This window comes from Canis aureus, chromosome 19 (assembly GCF_053574225.1).
Source record: "Canis aureus isolate CA01 chromosome 19, VMU_Caureus_v.1.0, whole genome shotgun sequence".
NCBI lineage: Eukaryota > Metazoa > Chordata > Mammalia > Carnivora > Canidae > Canis > Canis aureus.
The window spans coordinates 25071257-25097500 of record NC_135629.1 but is presented as its reverse complement, the minus strand read 5'-3'; the positions used below and the strand labels follow the sequence as shown (position 1 = coordinate 25097500).

The 26244-nt window shown below is 37.8% G+C and overlaps 1 protein-coding gene across 2 annotated transcripts in view; it reads right to left on the bottom strand.

Annotated features, from left to right (window-relative positions):
* Nucleotides 1-26244, bottom strand: part of SUCLG2 (succinate-CoA ligase GDP-forming subunit beta) — a 263193-nt gene that overhangs the window by 144771 nt on the left and 92178 nt on the right. Inside the window, exon 1 of one of the 2 annotated variants that reach the window (XM_077858124.1) lies at nt 9432-9471. The exons of the other annotated variant lie outside the window; for it this stretch is intronic. Within the exon in view, the coding sequence (XP_077714250.1) occupies nt 9432-9456 (25 nt within the window). The 5' untranslated portion in view covers nt 9457-9471. Of the gene's footprint in view, nt 1-9431; nt 9472-26244 lie in introns of those variants that run through there. 2 annotated transcript variants of the gene reach the window in all.

Below are 26244 nucleotides of genomic sequence, written 5' to 3'. Positions count from 1 at the left end.
TCACTCAGGAACATCTCACTGAGTAAGGAGACAGACAGGTAAACTAACACATTTCATTCAAAAAGCACATATGACATCAAATTGTTCACCATTTCTAGGTTTACCAAATGAAGTATCAGACCTAAAGTTAGATTTTTGCTTTAACTTATTCTGTTTTATTTTTTTAAAGATTTATCTTAGAAAGAACATAAGCAAGAGAGGCAGAGGAGAGGGAGAGAATCCTAAACAGACTCCATGCTGAGCCCGGAGCTCAATGTGAGGCTTGATCTTACAACCCTGAGATCACAATCTGAGCCAAAACCAAGAGTTGCACACTTAAACTAACTGTCCCAGCCAGGCACCCCAACTTATTCTGTGTTAAAATTGGGAACGAGGGATGCCTGAGTGGCTCAGTGTTGAGCATCTACCTCTGGCTCAGGACATGATCCCAGAGTTGTCGGATGGAGTCCCACATCAGGCTCTCTGCAGGGAGCCTGCTTTTCCCTCTGCCTGTGTCTTTGTCTCTCTCTCTCTCTCTGTGTCTCTCATGAATAAATAAATAAAATATTTTAAAAAATAAAATAGGGAACAAAATCAGGGAAACTGCACATAAGCTAGCTGTGGACTGCATCATTTAAATACATTGAGCTGTGTGTGATATGTTACTTAAGTTAGTGGTTCCATGGTTCATGGCTGAGCTTTGTCAGGATCACTTGTAGTGCTTCTTCATAATTTGGAAATCCACAACTGATGATTCAAAATCCCAGGAATTCGATTCAGAAGTCACTGTTTATAAGAGTTCCTCAGCGAATTTTGATGGTGTAGCCAAGGTTGCGAACTTTTCTTTTCTTTTCTTTTTTTTTTTTTTAAGGTTGAGAACTTCTGATTTAAATTAACTGTCACTGGGATGCCTGGGTAGCTCAGTGGTTGATCATACCTGAGTGGTATGATCCTGGGGGTCCTGGGATCGAATCCCACGTCGGGCTCCCCATGGGGAGCCTGCTCCTCCCTTTGCCTATGTATCTGCCTCTCTCTCATGAGTAAATAAATTAAATATTTAAAATAAAATAAAATAAATTAACTGTCACTAATTCTACCATGAGTGACCTTCGCATACTACAACATTAGTTGGCAAAATAAAAATCAGTCTCATGGCTGTGAAATTCTAAGACTTCTGATTAATTCATCTGAATATGATTAAACTGCTTCCCTCTACCATGGGTTTGTGGACGGTGAGCAACTGAAATGTTTGCCACCATATTCATTATTAATGCTATTCCTTTCCCAAGCCTGTCCCTTTGACCTCTCTTTATCCCTCCTGGTCTCCTATACAAGTTTATGGTTACTTGTTATGTGCAATTACATCACGCTGTGTATGAGGACACCCCACAAGCTGCTAGCTATATTAACTTAATAATAGATTTCAGGGTGTGATTTCCAATTAATTTCATTTTCCATATGCACATACAGCTCCATGGGAAGCCAGAATTATAGAGTAGCCATATGGTGCCTCATAAGTAACAATTAAAACTAATTTTCTATTCTTTGACACTAAAAAAAAAAAAAAAAAAAAAAAATCACATGGTTTAAATGCCACAGAGAAAATTGAAACTTCAACAGCATCTGATGCTCTCTAGAAAGAAGATGTCCCACTTTTCTTCACATTTTGGTCCTGATACTCCAGCTTCTAGCTTGGCAGTGGTTGGGTGAGGGCTGAGATCCCACCTGGCTTTTAGCATACTCATTTTCCTCGTGGCTGTTAAACTGGTGAAATGTCTTTGAGCGGGTATGAGAAAATGCTGGGCTTTCTCCTTCATAGTGGTGAGCAGGGCTGAAAGAAGAGCTTCCTTTTGCAACAGATGATTTCTGGTAATAGAACTTTTCTACTGACCCATTTCCAAAAGGCAGTGTCTGAAACAACACTACAAGCTGCCCAAGTGAAGAGAGAAAATAAGCAGTCTCATTGAAAGCATGTCATGTTTTTCAAGGACTGAACATAATTGTTCGAGGCTGGGGAGGGCTGTGGGGAAAACCGCTCCCCCTGGATTGTCTGACTAGTGGGTTAACTGGACGGATGGTCCTTTTACACTCATCATAGGGTATGAATCTTTCAATTTCCAAGGGTCCGGTTTTGGTAGATTCATCACTTGAAATGTTAAAAAAAAAAAAAAAAGCAAAACATATCGATACTCAATTCAGGATAAACAATGTGATGGAAAAAAATGCTCCATTTTATTAGATTTTCACAATTTTCAACTCTAAACTTGTCAAGTTTTTATGTGATAGCAAATATCATAGTGTAGATCTACTCTAAAAAACACCTTAACTGTTTTGCTGAAAACATGACTAAATCTCATTATATTTTATGAACCCCCTCTATGGCTAATATATGCAGGCAAGAGTCTCAGACACACATGGGGGGTTAAGCAAGAGGTCAGAAATCTCTTCAGATTCTTATATGAGTGAGTGAAAAATAAAAACCTGCATGTTTTTTTTTGCCAGGAAAAAGAAAGTGTCAGAGGTAACACTTGGTGAAATCATTATCAAACATTTCACCAATAAAAACTGTAATGTTGTAATGACTATTGACAGATGAATGGATAAAAATGTGAGATATATATATATATATATATACATACATACACACACATATATACACATACATACACACAGAGGAATATTACTCAGCCATCAAAAAATGAAATCTTGCCATTTGCAATGACATGGAAGGAACTAGAGGGTATTATGCTAAGCAAAATAAGTCAATCAGAGAAAGACCATTATTGTACGATTTCACTCATATGTGGAATTTAAAAAACAAACCAGAGGAACATAGGAGAAGAGAGCAAAAAATAAAACCAGATGAAATCAAAGAGGGAGACAAACTGTAAAAGACTCTTACAGTCTCTGTTTAATTGTAGGAAACAAACTGAGGGTTACTGGAGGGAAGAGGGTAGGGGATGGGGTAGCTGGTGACAGGCATTGAGGAAGGCACCTGATTAATGAGCACTGGGTGTTATATGCAACTGATGAATCACTGAACTCTATCTCTGAAACTAATAATATACTCTTTGTTAATTAATTGAATTTAAATAAAATAAAATTTTAAAAACTATAATGGCTGTAAAAAAGAAAAATTCTGAGTCTGTGGGTTGAATTGTGTCCCCTAAAAACTCATATATTGAAGTTCTGATCTCCCAGTAACTCAGAAAGTGATCATGGCAGATGTAAGTCATTAAAATAAGCCCTAATGCAATATGAATGGTATTCTTATAAAAAGGGAACGTCTAGAGACAGACACAAACACAGAGGAATGCCAGGTCAAGAGGAAGGCAGGGACTGGGGTGATGGTTGCACAAGCCAAGGAATGCCAGCAAACCACCAGAAGCTAGGAGAGAGGCAGTGTGCAAGGTCTCCTACACAGCCTCAGAGGGAATCAATCCTGCCCATACCAGACTTCTAACCTCTAGGACTGGGACACCACAGATTTCTGTTTTTAAGTCATTTGATCTGTAGTACTATTACAGCAGCCCTAGAAAACTAACACAGTCTACGCAGGGAAGGTAAATAAACAAGACAGCTGAGTGAGTTCAGGCCCTAACTCTCCGATCCTTCAGCTCTGTGACCTTGGGCAAGAGATTTCTCTAGATTTCCTCTCCCAGACAACAATGTGATAACAATAACCTTCTCACAGCAATGTGGCAAGGACAATACAGAGTCTCAGCATACAGGTTAACTGCCCTGTACCCCCATACCACCAAACCCTGCCCCTAGAGGAAGCTCAGCCTCTAAAAGTATGCAGAGATCTCAGGTCATTTTTCTAGCACATCCTTCTTAGCAGCTTAATATTAACACAGCTGTATTATTTTGCTCATCTAGAATGTCAGGCTTCTAACCCTGCCAGATGCTTGGAGAACATTTAAAACAAATTTCTCTTTGATAGCTAACTTTATTTTCTATAGGGAGCAACACAACCCTCCCAGACATTTAGCATTTTATTCACTCTTTTATTCCCAGAGCTACTTGCATCTTGTTTTAATGACTCCTACAAACTTACTGAGCAAAAGTACTGTAATAAGCATTTTGTCTGTTATTTTTCTGTAGTGAAGAGTTAATGACCACTAAACATATCAGTAATTTACACTTATGTTTGTGGACACTGATGATCACAAAGAAAATGAAGAGGGTTGTTTTGATATCTTTAGCTCTGTTGCACTAATTTTTAATTAAATATTGCCAACACTGAGTATTACATGCAGTATTCCACGCTAAGCAAATATTAATGCTCTCAACAACTACCAAAAAAAATCCTTTCTTGGGATGCCTGGGTGGTTCAGTCAGCTAAGCATCTGCCTTCAGCTCGGGTCGTGATCTTGGGTTCCTGGGATTGAGCCCCACGTTGTGCTCCCTGCTTAGCAGGGCATCTGCTTCTCCCTCTCCCTCTGTGCCTACTCCCTGCTCCTGCTCTCTCTCTCAAATAAATAAAAAATCTTTAACAACAACAACAAAAATTTCCTCTTATCTGAGAAAAGAATAGCAAAAAACTTGGCAGCTGCAACATGCTATCTACACACTAACTAAACAAAAATGAGCTAGAAGATTCTATGCATATTCAAGTTTCCAGTGAAAATAAATATTTGGAAAAACAAACATTTGATCACATACTTCTCCCCTCAACATTCAATCATCATCCAATCATTCCCTCTCAGTTTCTCTTCCCCCCTCACACTATTCCCATGCCCTCCAAGAAAATGATTAAAAAACAAAAATTCTTAGAGTTTCACTTTTCAATGGTGCATACTCAAAACTGAGATGAAATGAAACAGCTGTGAGTATGATGTGCATCCTAGATTTCTGTGCTCCTGTCACTATTAGTTTAAAATGCAGACAAATACACATATGATACACATTGTGTAAACAAATCTAATGGTAGTCTGCTACCACATTACATTAGGAGTTTCCAAAACCCAGCCTTTCACTTTTGAAGTTATCAGTCAACCATGAAGCTTACAGATCACAAAGTTAGACCCAAAGACCGCCAGACCAACATTTGGTTTCCTCCAAACTTTTGGCTCCCTTCCCCCTGCTTCCATTCCTTAAAAAAAAAAAAAAATTATCAGAGAAATGAGAGATGAAGAGCTATTGCTCATTTACAGCCACCAATCGCCCCTGCAAAATGCCTCCTGCAGGACATATGACTGGAACACATTTTCATTGTGAACTCTTCCTTATGTAATCTGCCCTCGAAGTGGTCTCCCTGCATGCTTGCCCTATATCTGAGAGCCCCAAGTTCCCCAATTTACATATTCTTTAGCAAAACAGTACCCTAATTTTATGTACACATAATAAAGAAGTAGTATGATGTTAATGATCAAGAACATGGCAAATTACATATATTTTCTCACTATCAATTTCCTAGTACATAAGACAGAGAAACATCTCTCATCTCATATGGTTGTAGAAGAATCAAAATGTGCCTATATAAACTGCCCTAACAAAACATCTGGCACAAAGTAAGTGCTCAGTAGGTAGTGGTTCCTACTATTCCTATTAATAGTATTCTTATTAAGGTTAAAAAGTTTGATTCATGCAAACATTAGTAGGCTGTATATGTATATACATCTATGAAAAATATATATTTAAATACTATGATTTCTAAAATGTATAAATATATAACTTATACTTTATTATTCTTAAAAAGATTTTTTTTTTTTTACAGATTTTATTTATTTGAGAGAGACAGTGAGCAAGAGAGATAGCACAAGCCTGGGGAGAAGCAGTGGGAGATGGAGGAGCAGATGCCTCGATGTGGGACTCAATCCTAGGACCCTGGGATCATGATGTGGGACTCAATCCTAGGACTCTGGGATTATGACTTGAGCTGAAGGCATATGCTTAAATGACTAAGCCATCCAGTGTCTTATTTATTTGTTTGAGAAAGAGAGAGCCAGAGGGGGAATAAAGTTATTTTTTTAAGATTCATTTATTTATCTGAGAGACAGAGAGAGAACATGAAATGGGTGGGGAACAGAGGGAGACAAAGAGAATATCAAACATACTCCCTGCTGAGCATGGAGCCCCACATGGGGCTTGGTCCCACAATCGTGAGATCATGACCTGAGCAGAAATCAAGAGTGGAACACCTAACTGACTGAGTCACCCAGGCACCTCCTATACTTGATTAATTATTAATTGAATTCAAGCAAATTCCACATTCAATATAATTTATAATATATATAATTTATACTTCATTATCTTAAACTTATTTTTATTAGTTTATTATTTATAATCATAATTATACTTCATAATATGTAAAATAAATTTCATCACATGCATTCTCTGATAAATCACTCAATACCACAAAAACAGACTGGAAATGTGTTGGGTTATCTGGGTATCCCCAGATACCCTAGGCTCCCCAGAGCCTAGGTCAGAAATCACTGTATCAGGGAACAGTTTTTGGAATTCTGTTGTGAACAGTGAAGAAGACTGCGGTATTGCAGGGAGAACCAAGCCTCTTCTACTTTGAGTGAATTGGGTCATCTGTAAAATGCTCTCTTGTTCCTGACTCCTTGAATTTCAAGTCCTCAGTTACCTTAGGACAGTATTTTTGCACCGTTAACAAGAACAGCTGAGGAGACGGGTTCTGCAGAGATGCTTAAGTTAGTATGGTATATCCACAAACTGGGATGAATGAAGTTCCCTATATAATGAACTCTAAGATACTGTTCAGTGGAAAACCACAAGGTATGGAACAGAATGTACAATACATTACTTGCTAAGCTGACCAAGCCTCATCAAAGTTCTTAAGGGACCTATATTTGAACTATTAGCGATTGCTAGAAAAGAAGAAAGGTACTAGATATCCCTGAAGTCCTCTTCTGCCAATTAATTAATGTATATGTGAAAGAATAAAGGGGGAAAAATAAAGTTTAAAAACTTCAAGATGTTTTTCACTCTAGAAAAATTAACCATATTTGCAATAGCAATGTAATCTGAGCAATCTAACATACTCTTTCTTTTTGTAAATAGAGCAGGCTCCCCACATGGGAAGTAAGCAGTCTCCATTTTGTTGGATAGTTTTCTTTCCCTTGGAAGGTTACATCTGAAGAGTTAGATCCTAGCATATACACTTATTTGAGCTGATTTACGGAGCTCACTGAATGATGAGTGGTTTCTTTTTTTCTACAATGTTTATTTCATATGTGAATTTGATTTAGATTTCCAGAAACCTATAAAGCAGTCTACTGAAATAGGGGAGGAAGTAAGCCAGGGCAGCATACTACAATGGTTAAACTGGATGGAAACCGAATGCCACAATTATAATCTCTATGTTCACCACTATAATGGACAAGAGTTCCTAAAGGAAATACTTTTTCCTGGGTGCTTCACATGCCTGTGTTATTATGTGGTTTAGAATCTATACAAAACACTTGGAGCTTGAAATCCTACTACTCTAGTCTGAGAAAAATCTCATAATTTTGTAAAAAAGTCAGTGACATAAACATGCAATGTTATTTGTAATCTTAGAACTGCACTTCTCCTCCGCAGTGAAAATAAAATGTACCTTGTGTTGTGATAGCATTTTTATTCTTCCACTGGATTTTTTAAAGTAATGAAGCAGATATGAGATTTTCAATCTGTGGCATACGAAAATCAAACTAGTAGGCAATTCTTGGTCACCTAACAAAATCAATGAATACTTATCTTAAGGATAATTTTGAGAGGAATGCATTATTAAATACATGTGCTATGCGTCAGGCACTGTACTAGGTGCTGGGGATACAGAAGTAAATTAACAGGGTCCTTGCCTTCACTGGGCTTATGTCTAGGAAGGGAAAAAGTCATCTACAGATTATTTCATAAACTACTTGATGCAGTCATATATATATATACTCTAAATAAAATCTTCCTGATTTATGAAGAATAGTAATAAAAACTCTACTGAATATGGCATAGTTTTCTTTTTAATAAATGTATAGTGGCATTACAGGATGGCCTGGAGGTTTCTGTGTAAAATCCAGTTACTTTATGGATTTTAGTCTTATCCCAACTCTGCAATCCAATATTAGCTATTAAAATACAAATGTGCCATGTGTTTAAAAATTTAATACCTTTCAACCAGTCACTGTTTTGAATCCAAACCATATAATATTGGCTACAAATAAATTGCTTCCATAATCTGTCAGTGTGAGAAATGCCACTGTCCCTGAAAAGCCTTCCTAACTCCCCAGGTAAGGTTTGTAAGCTGTCTGTCCCCATAACTTACCTATATTTCTACTACTGTGTTTATCACACTGTACTAGAGTTATTGGTCACCTTCAGTAACCTGTGAACTCTCTGTGTGCATGAACTATGTTTCATTCATCATGTATCATAAACACTCTCCCCAGTGCCTGGCACACTGCAACTGCTCCATACAGCTGAATGCATCTGTGAAATGGGGTGAGCTCAGCACTACAAGGCAGCTGTCTCCCAAAGTCACAGAGTATATTCACTGTTTAAATTGGAAATGCCCAAAAACTCTTGTCCATCTCAGAAGCCTGCCATATCTGAATATCATTCTTTCCTCTTTGATTTATTGTGTTGTACTCTATTCCAGTTACTGTGGTGGCAACCCAGCCTAATCAGAGAGAGCACAGGACAGTGGAAGGGATTGGACTCACATGTCCAATTAAGACAAGATTAAAAAAAAAAAAAAAAGACAAGATTTTATACTCAAAGACAAGCATTTGCAGAAGGATGCTTAAGCATCAGGCAGTTGATAAGCCTTTTCTGTGAACTCTTGGTTCTTTGAAGATGGTGAAAATTCCAGTGTATCTTTGGCCTTATAAAGTTATACCTTTAACTTCTCAGGTTGTAAATTTAGAATAAATATAGAAAAATGGTTAAGTCATTCTTATTCATCAAATAAATTTGTTTTAATACAATTATTGCAATTTTATTTGGGGTAATATTTACATGAGAAAATTTTCATCTACTATATTAATGTAAAACAGCAGACTACAACTATATAAAGTATGATCTCACTTTATAAAGTATGATCTCAATTTTGTGAAATAAAGCTATGTGAAAATAGTTAATATATATATTTTCACATAGGAAAAATCAAATAGATGAGTTTTACTTTCTTCTTTATAATTCCCTCTCATTTCAACTTTTCTACTATGACCACACATTACTTATAGAAGTTCTGAAAACAATGCACTTATTTTCTAAAATTAAAAAGCATATTTTCTTCCCAGATTTAATAGTGGATTTTGCAAAGCAAAAATTCCTCCACTATCTTCCACTAATAATACAGTTTCTATTTTTTAATTGAATTGTGTTCATTAAAAACACATATACCAGAAGTAAAGAGAAACCATTATGTTTTTCTCCAAGCAAATAAAATTAACTTCTAAGAAATTTAAAAGATCTAATTATCTAGGATTTTAAAGATTAATGATTACCTTTATAATTATGGATGTGTTCCATTCTCCATTTTTAATGCTTCATAACTGCAGTATGTTTAACCTCCTTTGGAAGGGAGGGGGGAAAATCACTGGAAATTAACACAATATTTTTAAAGGTAAGATATGCTGCATTTTAGTATGGTGGAACTTCTTATATGAAAAATTTCAAGACTAAAACAGGAATCTGAAAACATTTTGGCAATCTTTTTATTCTGTTCACTCTTCTTTCCAATGTCACAGAAGAAAACTCAAGTCTCTGCCAATTTATTCCATTTGGAAAGAGGCTGCTTAAAGTCCACCAGAGAAACAGAGCCTAAATCAGAAGTCCCACCTTGCCCTCTGTTGAGACTGTCAGCTTTTCCTTTTGATCTTTCTTCACACCTGAAGAACATAAAATTGATTTTTTTCCCCCTAGGAGAACCAAAGTAGAGGAGGGGCAATGTTTTATTAAAAGGTTCTTCATTCATTCAGCATAAACCATCTTCTTTATTTATATACAAAGAGAATCTGTCTCTTTGTTCTTCAGAAAATGTTTTCAGGCACTATCACTCTAGAAAGTTATTTCAATTGTATGTAACCCCAAAAAGATATGGAGAGGAAAGAAAAGGTGGAGATGACAACCCTATTAACTGTCTCAGCAAAGAATAAAGATGGGATTTGATTAGCTCTCTCAAGAAGCATTGGTAGAAATAAAACACTGCCAAAATGTAAAACACAGGCACTATGGAGGCCAGTCTTACATGACTTTTGTTGCTCCTAAGTGGTAGGCCACGATGGCGAAAGAACTGTGGTATTACAGTCACTGAACATTTTTCAATTTAAGAAAAATTCACTGTTGAGCTTAAATGTGCCAAAGAAAAGGGGATTCACCTTTACACAAAAGGCAACAGAATAAGGAAAATCTGATATCCTGCAAATGAGGAAAGAGTGATGGGTGTGGTTTTCAACCAAATGGTGAGACCCAGCTGGCTCTAACTCTGAAGGAAGAGCATTAAATCAATTTTAAAGTATAAAGTAAGGAAAGGATGAAAAATAAGTAGAAGACTAAAAAGCAATATGATTCTTTGATCCCATATAAGCCTGAGATTCCACAGCAACATAGGACAAGACAAATGAGAGAAAATGTGAGAAAGCAAAGGCTTTCCATCCTGGTCTTAAAGAAAACTTAAGAGACTTCTTTAAAAAAAAAAAAAAAAAAGATTTTATTTTTTTTGAGACCAGTTTTAGGTGCAGAGCAAAACTGAGCAGAAGGTACATTTCCCATATATCCCAACTCCCATGCACAGCCAGTCTCCCCTATTTTCAACATCCCCCACCAGAGGGTACCATTGGTATAACTGAGGAACCTACAATGACAAAATAATCACCTAAAGTCCACACACTTTACATTACGATTCACTCTTGGTGGTACAGCCTATGGGTTTGGTCATGTATCCATCATTACAGAATCACAAATAGTTTCACTGCCCTAAAAATCCTCTGTCCTCTGCCTACTTATCCCTCCCCTCCCACAAACTCCCAGCAACCAATGATCTTCCTACTGTCTCCACAATTTTGACTTTTCTGTAACGAAAGTTACATAGTTGGAATCAAACAGATTGTAGCCTTTTCAGACTGGTTTCTTTCACTTGCTAATATGGATTTGTTTCTTCCAGGTCTTTTCATGGCTTGATATCTCCTTTCTTTTTAGTGCTAAAAAATATCCCATTGTCTGGATGTTGCAGTTTATTTATCCATTCACCTATTGAAGGATGTCTTGGTTGCTTCCAAGTTTTGTCAAGTATGAGTAAACCTGCTATAAACATCTGTGTGCAAGTTTTTGTGTGGACAAGTGAATTGTTTTTTAAAGAAAACTCACGAATTTTGGGGGAGGAGCAAGATGGCGGAAGAGTAGGGTCCCCAAATCACCTGTCTCCACCAAACTACCTAGAAAACCTTCAAATTATCCTGAAAATCTATGAATTCGGCCTGAGATTTAAAGAGAGACCAGCTGGAATGCTACAGTGAGAAGAGTTCGCGCTTCTATCAAGGTAGGAAGACGGGGAAAAAGAAATAAAGAAACAAAGGCCTCCAAGGGGGAGGGGCCCCGCGAGGAGCCGGGCTGAGGCCGGGGCGAGTGTCCCCAGGACAGGAGAGCCCCGTCCCGGAGACGCAGGAGCTGCACGACCTTCCCGGGGGAAAGGGGCTCGTGGGGAGTTGGAGCAGGACCCAGGGGGGCGGGGATGCCCTCGGGCTCCCGGGGACAGTAACAGCAACTGCGCACCCAGGAGAGTGCGCCGAGCTCCCTAAGGGCTGCAGCGCGCACGGCGGGACCCGGCGGGACCCGGAGCAGCTGGAGGGGCTCGGGCGGCGGCTCCGCGGAGGGGGCTGCGCGGCCCGGGAGCGCGAATCCACCAGCGCAGGCTCCGGAGCACAGGGCGCCGGGACACAGCCCAGGATCCCGCCTCCCCCGGGACAGGCAGAGGCCGGGAGGGCCCAGGACACCAAGGACGCTCCTGCCCCAGCTGAGCAGATCAGCGGCCCCGCCCCGGAGCCTCCAGGCCCTGCAGACGGAGTTCCTGCCGGAGCTGAATCCAGGGCTCCAGAGCTGCCCCGCCACTGGGGCTGTTCCTCCTGCGGCCTCACGGAGTAAACAACCCCCACTGAGCCCTGCACCAGGCAGGGGCACAGCAGCTCCCCCAACTGCTAACACCTGAAAATCAGCACAACAGGCCCCTCCCCCAGAAGACCAGCTGACGGACAACTTCCAGGAGAAGCCAAGGGACTTAAAGTACACAGAATCAGAAGATACTCCCCGGTGGTTCTTTTTTTGTTTGTTTGTTTTTGTTTTTGTTTTTGTTTTTATTTTGTTTTGCTTTTTGATTTGTTTCCTTCCACCCCCTTTTTTTCTCCTTTCTTTTTCTTTCTCTTTTTCTTCTTTTTTTTTTTTCGTTTTTTTTTTCTTTTTCTTCCCTTTTTTTTTCTCTTTCTCTTTTCTTTCCTTCTTTCTCTCCTCTCTTTTTCTCTTTTTCCCAATACAACTTGCTTTTGGCCACTCTGCACTGAGCAAAATGACTAGAAGGAAAACCTCACCTCAAAAGAAAGAATCAGAAACAGTCCTCTCTTCCACAGAGTTACAAAATCTGGATTACAATTCAATGTCAGAAAGCCAATTCAGAAGCACTATTATACAGCTACTGGTGGCTCTAGAAAAAAGTATAAAGGACTCAAGAGACTTCATGACTGCAGAATTTAGAGCTAATCAGGCAGAAATTAAAAATCAATTGAATGAGATGCAATCCAAACTAGAAGTCCTAACGACGAGGGTTAACGAAGTGGAAGAACGAGTGAGTGACCTAGAAGACAAGTTGATAGCAAAGAGGGAAACTGAGGAAAAAAGAGACAAACAATTAAAAGACCATGAAGATAGATTAAGGGAAATAAACGACAGCCTGAGGAAGAAAAACCTACGTTTAATTGGGGTTCCCGAGGGCGCCGAAAGGGACAGAGGGCCAGAATATGTATTTGAACAAATTCTAGCTGAAAACTTTCCTAATCTGGGAAGGGAAACAGGCATTCAGATCCAGGAAATAGAGAGATCCCCCCCTAAAATCAATAAAAACCGTTCAACACCTCGACATTTAATTGTGAAGCTTGCAAATTCCAAAGATAAGGAGAAGATCCTTAAAGCAGCAAGAGACAAGAAATCCCTGACTTTTATGGGGAGGAGTATTAGGGTAACAGCAGACCTCTCCACAGAGACCTGGCAGGCCAGAAAGGGCTGGCAGGATATATTCAGGGTCCTAAATGAGAAGAACATGCAACCAAGAATACTTTATCCAGCAAGGCTCTCATTCAAAATGGAAGGAGAGATAAAGAGCTTCCAAGACAGGCAGCAACTGAAAGAATATGTGACCTCCAAACCAGCTCTGCAAGAAATTTTAAGGGGGACTCTTAAAATTCCCCTTTAAGAAGAAGTTCAGTGGAACAGTCCACAAAAACAAAGACTGAATAGATATCATGATGACACTAAACTCATATCTCTCAATAGTAACTCTGAATGTGAATGGGCTTAATGACCCCATCAAAAGGCGCAGGGTTTCAGACTGGATAAAAAAGCAGGACCCATCTATTTGCTGTCTACAAGAGACTCATTTTAGACAGAAGGACACCTACAGCCTGAAAATAAAAGGTTGGAGAACCATTTACCATTCGAATGGTCCTCAAAAGAAAGCAGGGGTAGCCATCCTTATATCAGATAAACTAAAATTTACCCCAAAGACTGTAGTGAGAGATGAAGAGGGACACTATATCATACTTAAAGGATCTATTCAACAAGAGGACTTAACAATCCTCAATATATATGCTCCGAATGTGGGAGCTGCCAAATATATAAATCAATTATTAACCAAAGTGAAGAAATACTTAGATAATAATACACTTATACTTGGTGACTTCAATCTAGCTCTTTCTATACTCGATAGGTCTTCTAAGCAAAACATCTCCAAAGAAACGAGAGCTTTAAATGATACACTGGACCAGATGGATTTCACAGATATCTACAGAACTTTACATCCAAACTCAACTGAATACACATTCTTCTCAAGTGCACATGGAACTTTCTCCAGAATAGACCACATATTGGGTCACAAATCGGGTCTGAACCGATACCAAAAGACTGGGATTGTCCCCTGCATATTCTCGGACCATAATGCCTTGAAATTAGAACTAAATCACAACAAGAAGTTTGGAAGGACCTCAAACACATGGAGGTTAAGGACCATCCTGCTAAAAGATAAAAGGGTCAACCAGGAAATTAAGGAAGAATTAAAAAGATTCATGGAAACTAATGAGAATGAAGATACAACCGTTCAAAATCTTTGGGATGCAGCAAAAGCAGTCCTAAGGGGGAAATACATCGCAATACAAGCATCCATTCAAAAACTGGAAAGAACTCAAATACAAAAGCTAACCTTACACATAAAGGAGCTAGAGAAAAAACAGCAAATAGATCCTACACCCAAGAGAAGAAGGGAGTTAATAAAGATTCGAGCAGAACTCAACGAAATCGAGACCAGAAGAACTGTGGAACAGATCAACAGAACCAGGAGTTGGTTCTTTGAAAGAATTAATAAGATAGATAAACCATTAGCCAGCCTTATTAAAAAGAAGAGAGAGAAGACTCAAATTAATAAAATCATGAATGAGAAAGGAGAGATCACTACCAACACCAAGGAAATACAAACGATTTTAAAAACATATTATGAACAGCTATACGCCAATAAATTAGGCAATCTAGAAGAAATGGACGCATTCCTGGAAAGCCACAAACTACCAAAACTGGAACAGGAAGAAATAGAAAACCTGAACAGGCCAATAACCAGGGAGGAAATTGAAGCAGTCATCAAAAACCTCCCAAGACACAAGAGTCCAGGGCCAGATGGCTTCCCAGGAGAATTTTATCAAACGTTTAAAGAAGAAATCATACCTATTCTCCTAAAGCTGTTTGGAAAGATAGAAAGAGATGGAGTACTTCCAAATTCGTTCTATGAAGCCAGCATCACCTTAATTCCAAAGCCAGACAAAGACCCCGCCAAAAAGGAGAATTACAGACCAATATCCCTGATGAACATGGATGCAAAAATTCTCAACAAGATACTGGCCAATAGGATCCAACAGTACATTAAGAAAATTATTCACCATGACCAAGTAGGATTTATCCCTGGGACACAAGGCTGGTTCAACACCCGTAAAACAATCAATGTGATTCATCATATCAGCAAGAGAAAAACCAAGAACCATATGATCCTCTCATTGGATGCAGAGAAAGCATTTGACAAAATACAGCATCCATTCCTGATTAAAACTCTTCAGAGTGTAGGGATAGAGGGAACATTCCTCGACATCTTAAAAGCCATCTATGAAAAGCCCACAGCAAATATCATTCTCAATGGGGAAGCACTGGGAGCCTTTCCCCTAAGATCAGGAACAAGACAGGGATGTCCACTCTCACCACTGCTATTCAACATAGTACTGGAAGTCCTAGCCTCAGCAATCAGACAACAAAAAGACATTAAAGGCATTCAAATTGGCAAAGAAGAAGTCAAACTCTCTCTCTTCGCCGATGACATGATACTCTACATAGAAAACCCAAAAGTCTCCACCCCAAGATTGCTAGAACTCATACAGCAATTCGGTAGCGTGGCAGGATACAAAATCAATGCCCAGAAGTCAGTGGCATTTCTATACACTAACAATGAGACTGAAGAAAGAGAAATTAAGGAGTCAATCCCATTTACAATTGCACCCAAAAGCATAAGATACCTAGGAATAAACCTCACCAAAGATGTAAAGGATCTATACCCTCAAAACTATAGAACACTTCTGAAAGAAATTGAGGAAGACACAAAGAGATGGAAAAATATTCCATGCTCATGGATTGGCAGAATTAATATTGTGAAAATGTCAATGTTACCCAGGGCAATATACACGTTTAATGCAATCCCTATCAAAATACCATGGACTTTCTTCAGAGAGTTAGAACAAATTATTTTAAGATTTGTGTGGAATCAGAAAAGACCCCGAATAGCCAGGGGAATTTTAAAAAAGAAAACCATATCTGGGGGCATCACAATGCCAGATTTCAGGTTGTACTACAAAGCTGTGGTCATCAAGACAGTGTGGTACTGGCACAAAAACAGACACATAGATCAGTGGAACAGAATAGAGAATCCAGAAGTGGACCCTGAACTTTATGGGCAACTAATATTCGATAAAGGAGGAAAGACTATCCATTGGAAGAAAGACAGTCTCTTCAATAAATGGTGCTGGGAAAATTGGACATCCACATGCAGAAGAATGAAACTAGACCACTCTCTTTCACCATACACAAAGATAAACTCAAAATGGATGAAAGATCTAAATGTGAGACAAGATTCCATCAAAATCCTAGAGAAGAACACAGGCAACACCCTTTTTGAACTCGGCCATAGTAACTTCTTGCAAGATACATCCACAAAGGCAAAAGAAACAAAAGCAAAAATGAACTATTGGGACTTCATCAAGATAAGAAGCTTTTGCACAGCAAAGGATACAGTCAACAAAACTCAAAGACAACCTACAGAATGGGAGAAGATATTTGCAAATGACATATCAGATAAAGGGCTAGTTTCCAAGATCTATAAAGAACTTATTAAACTCAACACCAAAGAAACAAACAATCCAATCATGAAATGGGCAAAAGACATGAACAGAAATCTCACAGAGGAAGACATAGACATGGCCAACATGCATATGAGAAAATGCTCTGCATCACTTGCCATCAGGGAAATACAAATCAAAACTACAATGAGATACCACCTCACACCAGTGAGAATGGGGAAAATTAACAAGGCAGGAAACAACAAATGTTGGAGAGGATGCGGAGAAAAGGGAACCCTCCTACACTGTTGGTGGGAATGTGAACTGGTGCAGCCACTCTGGAAAACTGTGTGGAGGTTCCTCAAACAGTTAAAAATAGACCTGCCCTACGACCCAGCAATTGCACTGTTGGGGATTTACCCCAAAGATACAAATGCAATGAAACGCCGGGACACCTGCACCCCGATGTTTCTAGCAGCAATGGCCACGATAGCCAAACTGTGGAAGGAGCCTCGGTGTCCAACGAAAGATGAATGGATAAAGAAGATGTGGTTTATGTATACAATGGAATATTACTCAGCTATTAGAAATGACAAATACCCGCCATTTGCTTCAACGTGGATGGAACTGGAGGGTATTATGCTGAGTGAAGTGAGTCAGTCGGAGAAGGACAAACATTATATGTTCTCATTCATTTGGGGAATATAAATAATAGTGAAAGGAAAAATAAGGGAAGGGAGAAGAAATGTGTGGGAAATATCAGAAAGGGAGACAGAACGTAAAGACTGCTAACTCTGGGAAACGAACTAGGGGTGGTAGAAGGGGAGGAGGGCGGGGGGTGGGAGTGAATGGGTGACGGGCACTGGGTGTTATTCTGTATGTTAGTAAATTGAACACCAATAAAAAAAAATAAATTAAAAAAAAAAAAATAAATAAATAAATAAATAAAATAGTAATTTTGACTTGCCAAAAAAAAAAAAAAAAAAAAAAAAGAAAACTCACAAATATTTTCTGAACACAAACTATGAATCCTTCAAATTATCTTGCCTCATTCTTCCAGGGGTACGAAGCTTTTAAAAGTAAATATTAAAAGCTCTCAGAACAAATTTAGAGCTATTTGGAGAAAACATTCCGAAATCTAAGCCAAGATTATTTATTTATGGAGGTTAAAACTACATTAGAAATATATTTTGGGATGATGACTACACTGATGAACTTTTCAATTATGACCCCCATTCTATCTAGAACCCTGAAATTCTCCAGCTTACCAAAGCAAATGCATTAATTCTTTCCTTTTAAAATTCATTAATTCAATAATTTCTTACAAGATATGAGGCAACAAAAATTACCAAAAAATCCCCCAGAATATTCCAGATCAAATTTCTAAAATCTTAGAACATAATCTCTCTAGCAATTACAGAATTTACTGTTTATTACAACTATTTAATGATTATACTAGTTTGATGTAACTATTTGCACAGATCTGTTTCCCCAACTTGACTGTAAACTGTAAGAATATGAGGATCAAGCAGGACTTACTATTTCTCTTTCTGGATATACAGATTCAAATCATATTTACTTTGGAAGAGGTGAGGCTGCTATGCAGAGCTGAGGGAGCAACACTGTTGCCCTCTTTGGGCAAAGAAGGAAAGGCTGTCATCCCAGTGGTCTCAGAGGACAGAGTATCATCAAAACAAACAAAATCCATTATTCCTCAGCTTTAAAATCTAACAGAATTTGTCTTAAACTTGCTTGGAACATGTGACCTCTTTCCTCATTCTGATTTCTCACTTTTGGAATAGAAATTTCTATCCTATGCCTATCCCCACATTGTACTGTGGTAACAGGTCACTTGTCTGTTTTGCAGGTTCACAGGTGGAGAGGAATTCTTCTTCAAGATGAATCACACTCAGTCTCACCCATGGCTGATTTATATATTTAGATAAGATTTTACAATTGGTGCTGGAATGGTTCAATACATTTGGGGCTGTTTGGATGGGATGAGAATAGTTTACATGCAAGAAGGACATAAATTGAAGCAAGGGGAGACTAGAAGATGGAATATCATTGGCTAAATTATGTTGCTCCCCTCAATACATATGTTGAAGTCCCAATGAGGTAAATGAAGTAACTGGGGTGGAGCCCTATCCATCATAATTGGTGTCCTGATAAGAAGAGGGAGACACGAGGGATGGATGGGCACAGAAAAAAGACAATGGGAGGACACAGAAGAAAGACCCTCATCTGCAAGCCAAGGAGAGAGGCCTCAGACTGAAATGAACCCTGATGACACCTTGATCTTGGAATTCTAGCCTCTAGAACTGTAAGAAATATATTTCTTTTAAGCCACCATGACTGTTTATATATTTAATTATATATAGTAAACTGAGATGCCTCCCATATACATTATCCCTGAATTGTTACTAGCTGAGGATACATGCCATGTTCCATCAACTACAAGTGAGCACCTGTTCTTTTCTCAGGAATTGTATAATAAAGAACATGGCCATGTCCAAAGAGTAGTCTGGACTTTGCCCTCAACTTCTAAAGTAATTATGTCATTACTGATAGAGAGCATCTTTGTTTAGGGCAGAGAGAAAATACCTCTAATACTTCTTCTACCTACTTGAAACATTTAACCATGATTTTCTTCTCAGTGCACAAGGGCACACAGTCCTAATTTGCCTGCTAATTGCAATGGTTACAAGGTCAGGGCAATATTGTCCCTCAGAATATATGGCAACGTATGGACACATTTTTTGTGGTCTCAACTAAGCACTGCTCCCAGCATATGGTGAGTAGAGGCCAAGGATGCTGCTGAGCATTGCATGATGCAAAGGACAGCCCTATAACAAAAAATTGCTGACCCAAAGTATAAATAGTGTAAAGTTTAAGAAACCCTGCATTACTTGACCATCGCTGGGTGAGCATCTGGATCTGACATGACGTCTCTAGAAATAGTGAGGAGATAGGACCCTGAATTCTCAGGGGGCAATGTTCAAATGCCACATCCACAAAAAAAAACACATTTATTTGACACTGAGCAAAAACGGCATCCAAACCTCTGCCCTCAATTTTCCCATTTGTAAAATGAAATGAATAATAGAATTTATTCCACAGGACTGTTTACAGGAAAAATAAAATCACACAATAAAATCAGTCAGCAAAACATCTGGACCAAAGTGAGCACTAGCTGAATATTCACTCCATGCCACTTAATTTTCCTTGCATAATGAAAACCATTTTTAAAAAAATTTTTTTGCACTGACTGGAACACTGGTAAAAACAGGTTCACAAATCAGCTTTTCTTGATTTGTTGCAGAACAGATAGATGACTCCTTGATGTCATAAATCTGAGCTGCCAACGAATTAGATATTTCTTTCTATGAATAATTTGTCTTCTGTACAAATAGGCATTTTCTCTTTTTCCATATCATCACCACACATGGTTGTTTTTGTGCATGTCCATTTTCTACAAAGAAACAAAGTTTATGTCACACATGAGAGTTATGATAGAAGCAATGACAAAAGACAATAAACCAAGCAATCCAGAGCTGGCACTAATGGGCAGTCCACGAACAACAAATTCCTCCAGTATGACCCATCTCCCAAAAGATTACAAAGCCCCAGTATTTGAAATTATTCAGGTCATAGACCCATCTATGCATGTTATACCTGTGAACAGAAAAGCTTTAATATTTTTCTTTTATATCTGTGTCTTCTACCACTTTCTATCCATATGAATTCCCCATGCAAAGGACATAACTTTCCCTCTCACACCCCAAAATCTATCATATGGCATGCTGTATGTGTTAATTCACATCTCTTAGATGGATGGGAGAACAGATGGACAGATGGCCAAATGGATGAAAAAGTATAACAGCAACTGGAGGAACAAATAAAAGAATGAATAAATGAATAATTAAAATGGTTCTTTCTTTAGCTTATAAATAGCAGTACTACCAATTTTTGCTTGAACTTACACAAAATTAAAATATGAGTGTTCTTACAATATATACACAGGACATAACTATTCGACAACAGAACTTGGTTTACAGCCATACTCTGAACAAGGAATAAATGTACTCTCCCTCTTGCTGTGAATGATACAACCCAGAGCAGTAAAACAGGCTTGACTCTTGCTTAAGAATAAGCTACTTTCCATTTTGCAGCACAGGAGTACATACTCCAGATCAAAACATCTAGGAATATAGCAATATTCATACTTAATGGAAATATCCTACTTAATCAATCTCACTGGGCTAAAATAAAAGTGCTAGCACGCCTGTGTGCCTTTCTGAAGGCTGTATACGAGATTCTATGTCCTTTCCCACGTAGGTTATTAACAGAATTCAGTTCCTGGAGTTGTCGTAAATACCTATTTATTTACTGAGTATCAGCTGAAAGTTGTTTCCAGGTTCTAGAGACCACATACCTTCCTTGGCTGGTGACTGCCTTCCTTCATCTTCAAAGCCAGGAACAGTGGGTCAAAGTCCCTATCATACTCAAGTGTGTATTTCCTCCTTTCTTCATCTCATATCTGACCTACTTCACTTTCAAGTACTTCTATGATTAAACTGAGCCCACCCAAAAGCCCAGAATACTCCCCATCTCAGCATTCATATGTAACTATATCTGCAAAATTCCCTTTACCATAGAAAGCAAGACAGTCATAGATTCTGGGGCTTAGAACATAGACATCTTTGGGGGTTATTTTTCTGTTTACTGCATGATATAAATATAGATATATAAATGAACGGAACAGAATTGAGAATCCAGAAGTAAATCCTTATACTTATAATCAATTGATTTCTGACAAAAGTGACAAGCCAATTCACTGGGGGAAGCATAGCTTGCTTAAAAATGATTCAACAACAAACACAAAAAGATTTAACTTAGACCCTCAAATTATACCATATATTAAAACAGACTCAAAGAGGATCATAGACTTAAATGTAAATGCTAAAAGTAATAAAGTCTTTAGAAGAAAATATAAGAGAAAATCTTTGAGGCCTGATTATGGTGAAAAACTTCTTAGATATGACATCCAAAACACACAGTTCAAAAAAAGAAAAAAAATTGTTAAGTTGAACCTCATTAAAATTCTAAACTTCTGCACTTCAAACAGCAACATTAGAAAAATGAAATGGCCATCAATAGTCTGGGAGAAAAAAAATTGCAAAACACATATCCAGCAAAGGACTTGGCTCCATAATTTATAAATAACACTGACAACTCAATAATAAGACAAAATTCAATAAAAAAAAAACTGGGCCAAAGATATGACCACTTTACCAAAGAATTTAGATGAATGGCTAATAAGCGCATGAAAAGATGCACAACATCATGTCAGTAGTAAAATGCAAATGAAAACCACAATGAACTACCATTCCATACTTCCTAGAATAACTATACTATAAAAGACAGAAAATAACAAATACTGGTGTGGATATAAAGAAAATGGAAAACTCCTGCATTGCTGACAGAAATGTAAAATAGTACACACTACTCTGGGAAACAGTCTGGTAGTTTCTCAAAAAGTTAAACACAGTTACCCCTATGATTCAACAGTCCCAATACTAAGTATCTACCCAAGAGTAATGGAAAAATGTCAACACAAAGACCTTAATGTGAATATTCCTAGCAGCGTTATTAACAATGGCCACCAATTGGAAACAATCTATATGTCCACCAACTGGTGAATGGACAAACAAAATGCAGTTACTATGCACTCAATGGAACAAAATTCAGTGGTATAGAGGACACAACTACTGATAGATGCTGTCAGGGATGAACCTCAAAAACATGCTAATCAAAAGAAGCTAGACATGAAAGGCCACACATCATATGACTCTATGTATATGAAATGTCCAGAAGAGGCAAACTTAGAGGCAAAAAATAGATTAGGGGTCACCTATAGCTGGGAGTGGGAATAAGAATTAACCATAAACGGCAGTAGGGATCTTATTGGGGAAGGAAGGATGAAAACTTATGATGATGGTTGCACAACTCAACAAAGTTACTAAAAATCATCAAACTGTACACCTGAAATGAGTAAACAATGTTTTGCAAAACATTTCTCCATAAAGTTGCTTTAATAACAATCTATAAAAACAAAATACAGCCATGAACCATGAGAAGTATCCTAGTATGAAGCATCTGATCTTGGAAAATTATCAAAATTATACCACTAACAACAAATTTAAGGATTAAAAAAACACTTAATTTCATCCAGACACATATGAAGAAAATGAATGACATAAAGTCAGCTGTCTAATGGATTCTGGGTAGCTGTTCTCTGTTCTACAATGAACTCAACTACAAAAATAGAGCTTTCCCATCATGGCACTTTACACATGAAATACAGGAATATCCATGAAGAGGGCTTAACTGGGTCTCCCTCCACTTCCATGGACATCTGAGCCCTAAAAACTTACCCTGGCTTTCTAGATAACCACACTGATTGGATATAGTAGAAAAGACATGTTTCCTTGCTATTTTGACACCAATTTGTATGAATATGTTATAACTATGTAAAAATAATTATTCCCCAATCAACAGAGTGGTGAACAGAGGATAGAACTCAACATAGGCTCCCCAAGAAATCTTAACCAAGTCTTATCTGTGGGATAAGTGGCATTGAGTTTTCAGAGAAGTTGCTCATTCATAACCCAGAGACCCTCTTTAAAGGCAAAGACAAACTACACTATGATATAATTTGCATAAAGTAAAATACAGTAACATTTCACATGGGCCAGTAAACAATCTGTACAATTTTTACATAAAAAGGTAGACTTAGGAAAGTGTCCTGATTCAGAACCGAACAGTTTTAAGAAGTATTTCCCATTCACAAATGTGTTGAAACATTCTTCTCTTTAAATAGCAAATAGATAGATGAATTTAGATAAACATATTTAAATTCCCAGAGCAATCTTGAGGAGCTGCAACCATTTGGGAAAATGTCAAGAACACCCTCTGCTTGAGAAAACTGCTCTGCTATGCAAGATGGAGATTATTTCAAGGAAAATAGAAACCTTCTCAGAGAACCTTATTGAGTATCACATTTTCCCCAACTGTTGATTTTAGAGAATTTCACTTGAGAGTTATTTCCACTCTGCCAACTAAATATAAATATCTCGGGCCAAATGGATTAGGGAGAAAAAGGAAGTAAGTGGAGAAGACAGAAAATACTACAGGTTCACTTGACTCATAGCTTGAACACTTCAATTCTCACTGAGAATTGGTAACAAAATTGTTCAAATGAACCTTTACTATTGATACCAAAACAGTGATTTAAAACAAAAAAAATCTCAAAATGGATTAGCAACCAGAGTGTAAACAACTCTACAGGTTAACCTGACCACGCTGGACAGGGTAAGTAGAGAATCAAGTTCAACTACAGCAGTTAAAAATAAAGTTCATTTTGCAATAAAAAGAAGCCGTTGAGAAGAGAATCACAAATTCTATGAGAAAATTAAAGAAGAGTCATAAAAAAACCCATGCTGAGCTTAAAATAAACAAGCAATACTTCTCGGAGATATCTAAAATCATGTTAGAGTCATAAATAAAAGGATTTTTAAGAATACAATCCATGCTCTTTAAAAAGTTAAGATTGAGAGAACACAGTTGGGTTAAGTCTTAAGTAGAATTATGAGCTGTTAAAAAAAAGGGGGGAATCAAAGAAAGTGAAAAAAGATACAGAAAGCAATGACATATGAGAAGAAAATATGCTTTAAATATTACCGTTTCACAGCTACTAAATGCTAAATGAAAGACATCTGGTTACTATAATGCAGAGACTTAAAATGTGGTGGCATTTTAACCAGTAGAGATCTTTCTTACAGAATCATTTTTTATAATGCTCTGGACAAAAATCTGACAGCCTCAGAAGCAATCTCAACTGGATCTTCCTCTTCCAGTAATGGTAGGACTCTTCAATGTCTACTTAAGTATTATACAACCAGGACAGCCAGGTACAGCTCTGTTCCAAAAGCCACCTTACAGTCTAGCCAGCCATTATACTAGATATTTTATATGTATTCATTCTTTCAATTTTATCTTACTAGGTAATAGAATCAATCTCCATTTGTCCAAAGATCTAAAGGCTAAGAAGAGGGAAGGAGACTCACCTTAGTTTTTAATCTTAAGAACTTTAGGAGGAAGTGGAAGGAGTATCATACACTTTCAACCAATTGAAGAGAGCTTGGTGAAAGTGACTGGGGTGGGGGAAGGGTAGGGGGTTGTTTTGTATCTTCTTTTTTCTGTATGATTCTCTCTCTGATTTGGTCACAAAATAACATCTTAAAGTCTACCGCTTAAAAAACATCACATGCCTACTTTTCATTGAAATGACTGATTATAGGGTACCTAAGTGGCCCGGCCCAGTCAGCTAAGCATCTGCCTTCAGCTCAGGTTATGATCTCAGGGTCCTGAGACTGAGCCCTGTGTTAGGCTCCCTGCTCAGCGGGGAGTCTGCTTCTTACTCTCTATCTCTCTGCTCATTTGCTCGCTCTCTCTCTCTCTCTAATAAAATCTTTAAACAAAAAAAGATGATTAATTATACATTGCATAACAAATAGTATAGTTGATTAATATAGTCAACACAGTAATACAGATTTCATATATTTCATATGTATATAAATAATTTAAGTCTAACTTAAATATATGCAATTTATATATATCTATAAAATATAAAAGGCTATTTTGTACCTAAGAGGTAAAGAAATTGATAAAATTTATTTATGAGGAATCAAGGTGTATGTCTGCTGAATTTGTCTGGTTACCTAATAAATATTTAGAGAAAATAATGATAAAAATATATATTTTCAAAATGCCTTAGATTGACTTATTTGAAAAATAGCAGCAGGTTTTTAAAGAAGTATATGCCAAGTATATTCTGTATTTTAGGGTAGAATCTCTAGTAAGCTAGGATGAGAGGGACAGGGCAGAGAGGCAGGCAGGAAGAAAAGGAATACAAAGTAGTATGTTGTTGCCAATGTGGCCAGGGCTTTCACAGAGAGCACAGCTGGTTTGTTGGTCCTGGAAGATGGGATGTCACCAGAGGCCATAGGAACCACTGTGTCTAGGAACAACTGATGGGGTAGGAGACAGGATGAAGATGGGAAGGAAAGGCACACAAAGAATTTATAGCTTCAGGGTTTCTGTGTTTTGTCTCCTTTTTTCACAGGTCAAAATTTCACAAAAATTAATGAGAGAAACCCGACCCTCAGAAAGTCTGATGTGGTTCAGCTTGGGCCTCAGAGGGGACAGAAGGTACCCCCCATGCTTGCAAGGGAGGGAAGCCACAGAGGAGACCATGGCTCTACAAGAGGGTCCAGAAGCCCTGGCTAAACTGTGGTTCATTCCAAAGGCTAAAATTTTACATCATGAAATCAAAAATTTTCTCAAAAAAGTAGTAATCATAAATTTCAGTATGTTATAGGTAATATCAGAATTTATATTAAAATAAAGATGACAATAAAATAGTTTCACTTCCTCATTAACAAATCTTTTTACAATTCCATTTTCAGGATAAGGGGTCCAAGTTCACAATTTATAAATCACAGCAAAATGAAGCAATTACAAGATTAAGAGTAAAAGAATTTAGAATGTCAAGTGGCATTAATTTAAGTGGGAATAAGTTCTCTACACCTAATTTAATTAATGCCAAGTGTTCATAGAACTTTGTTTT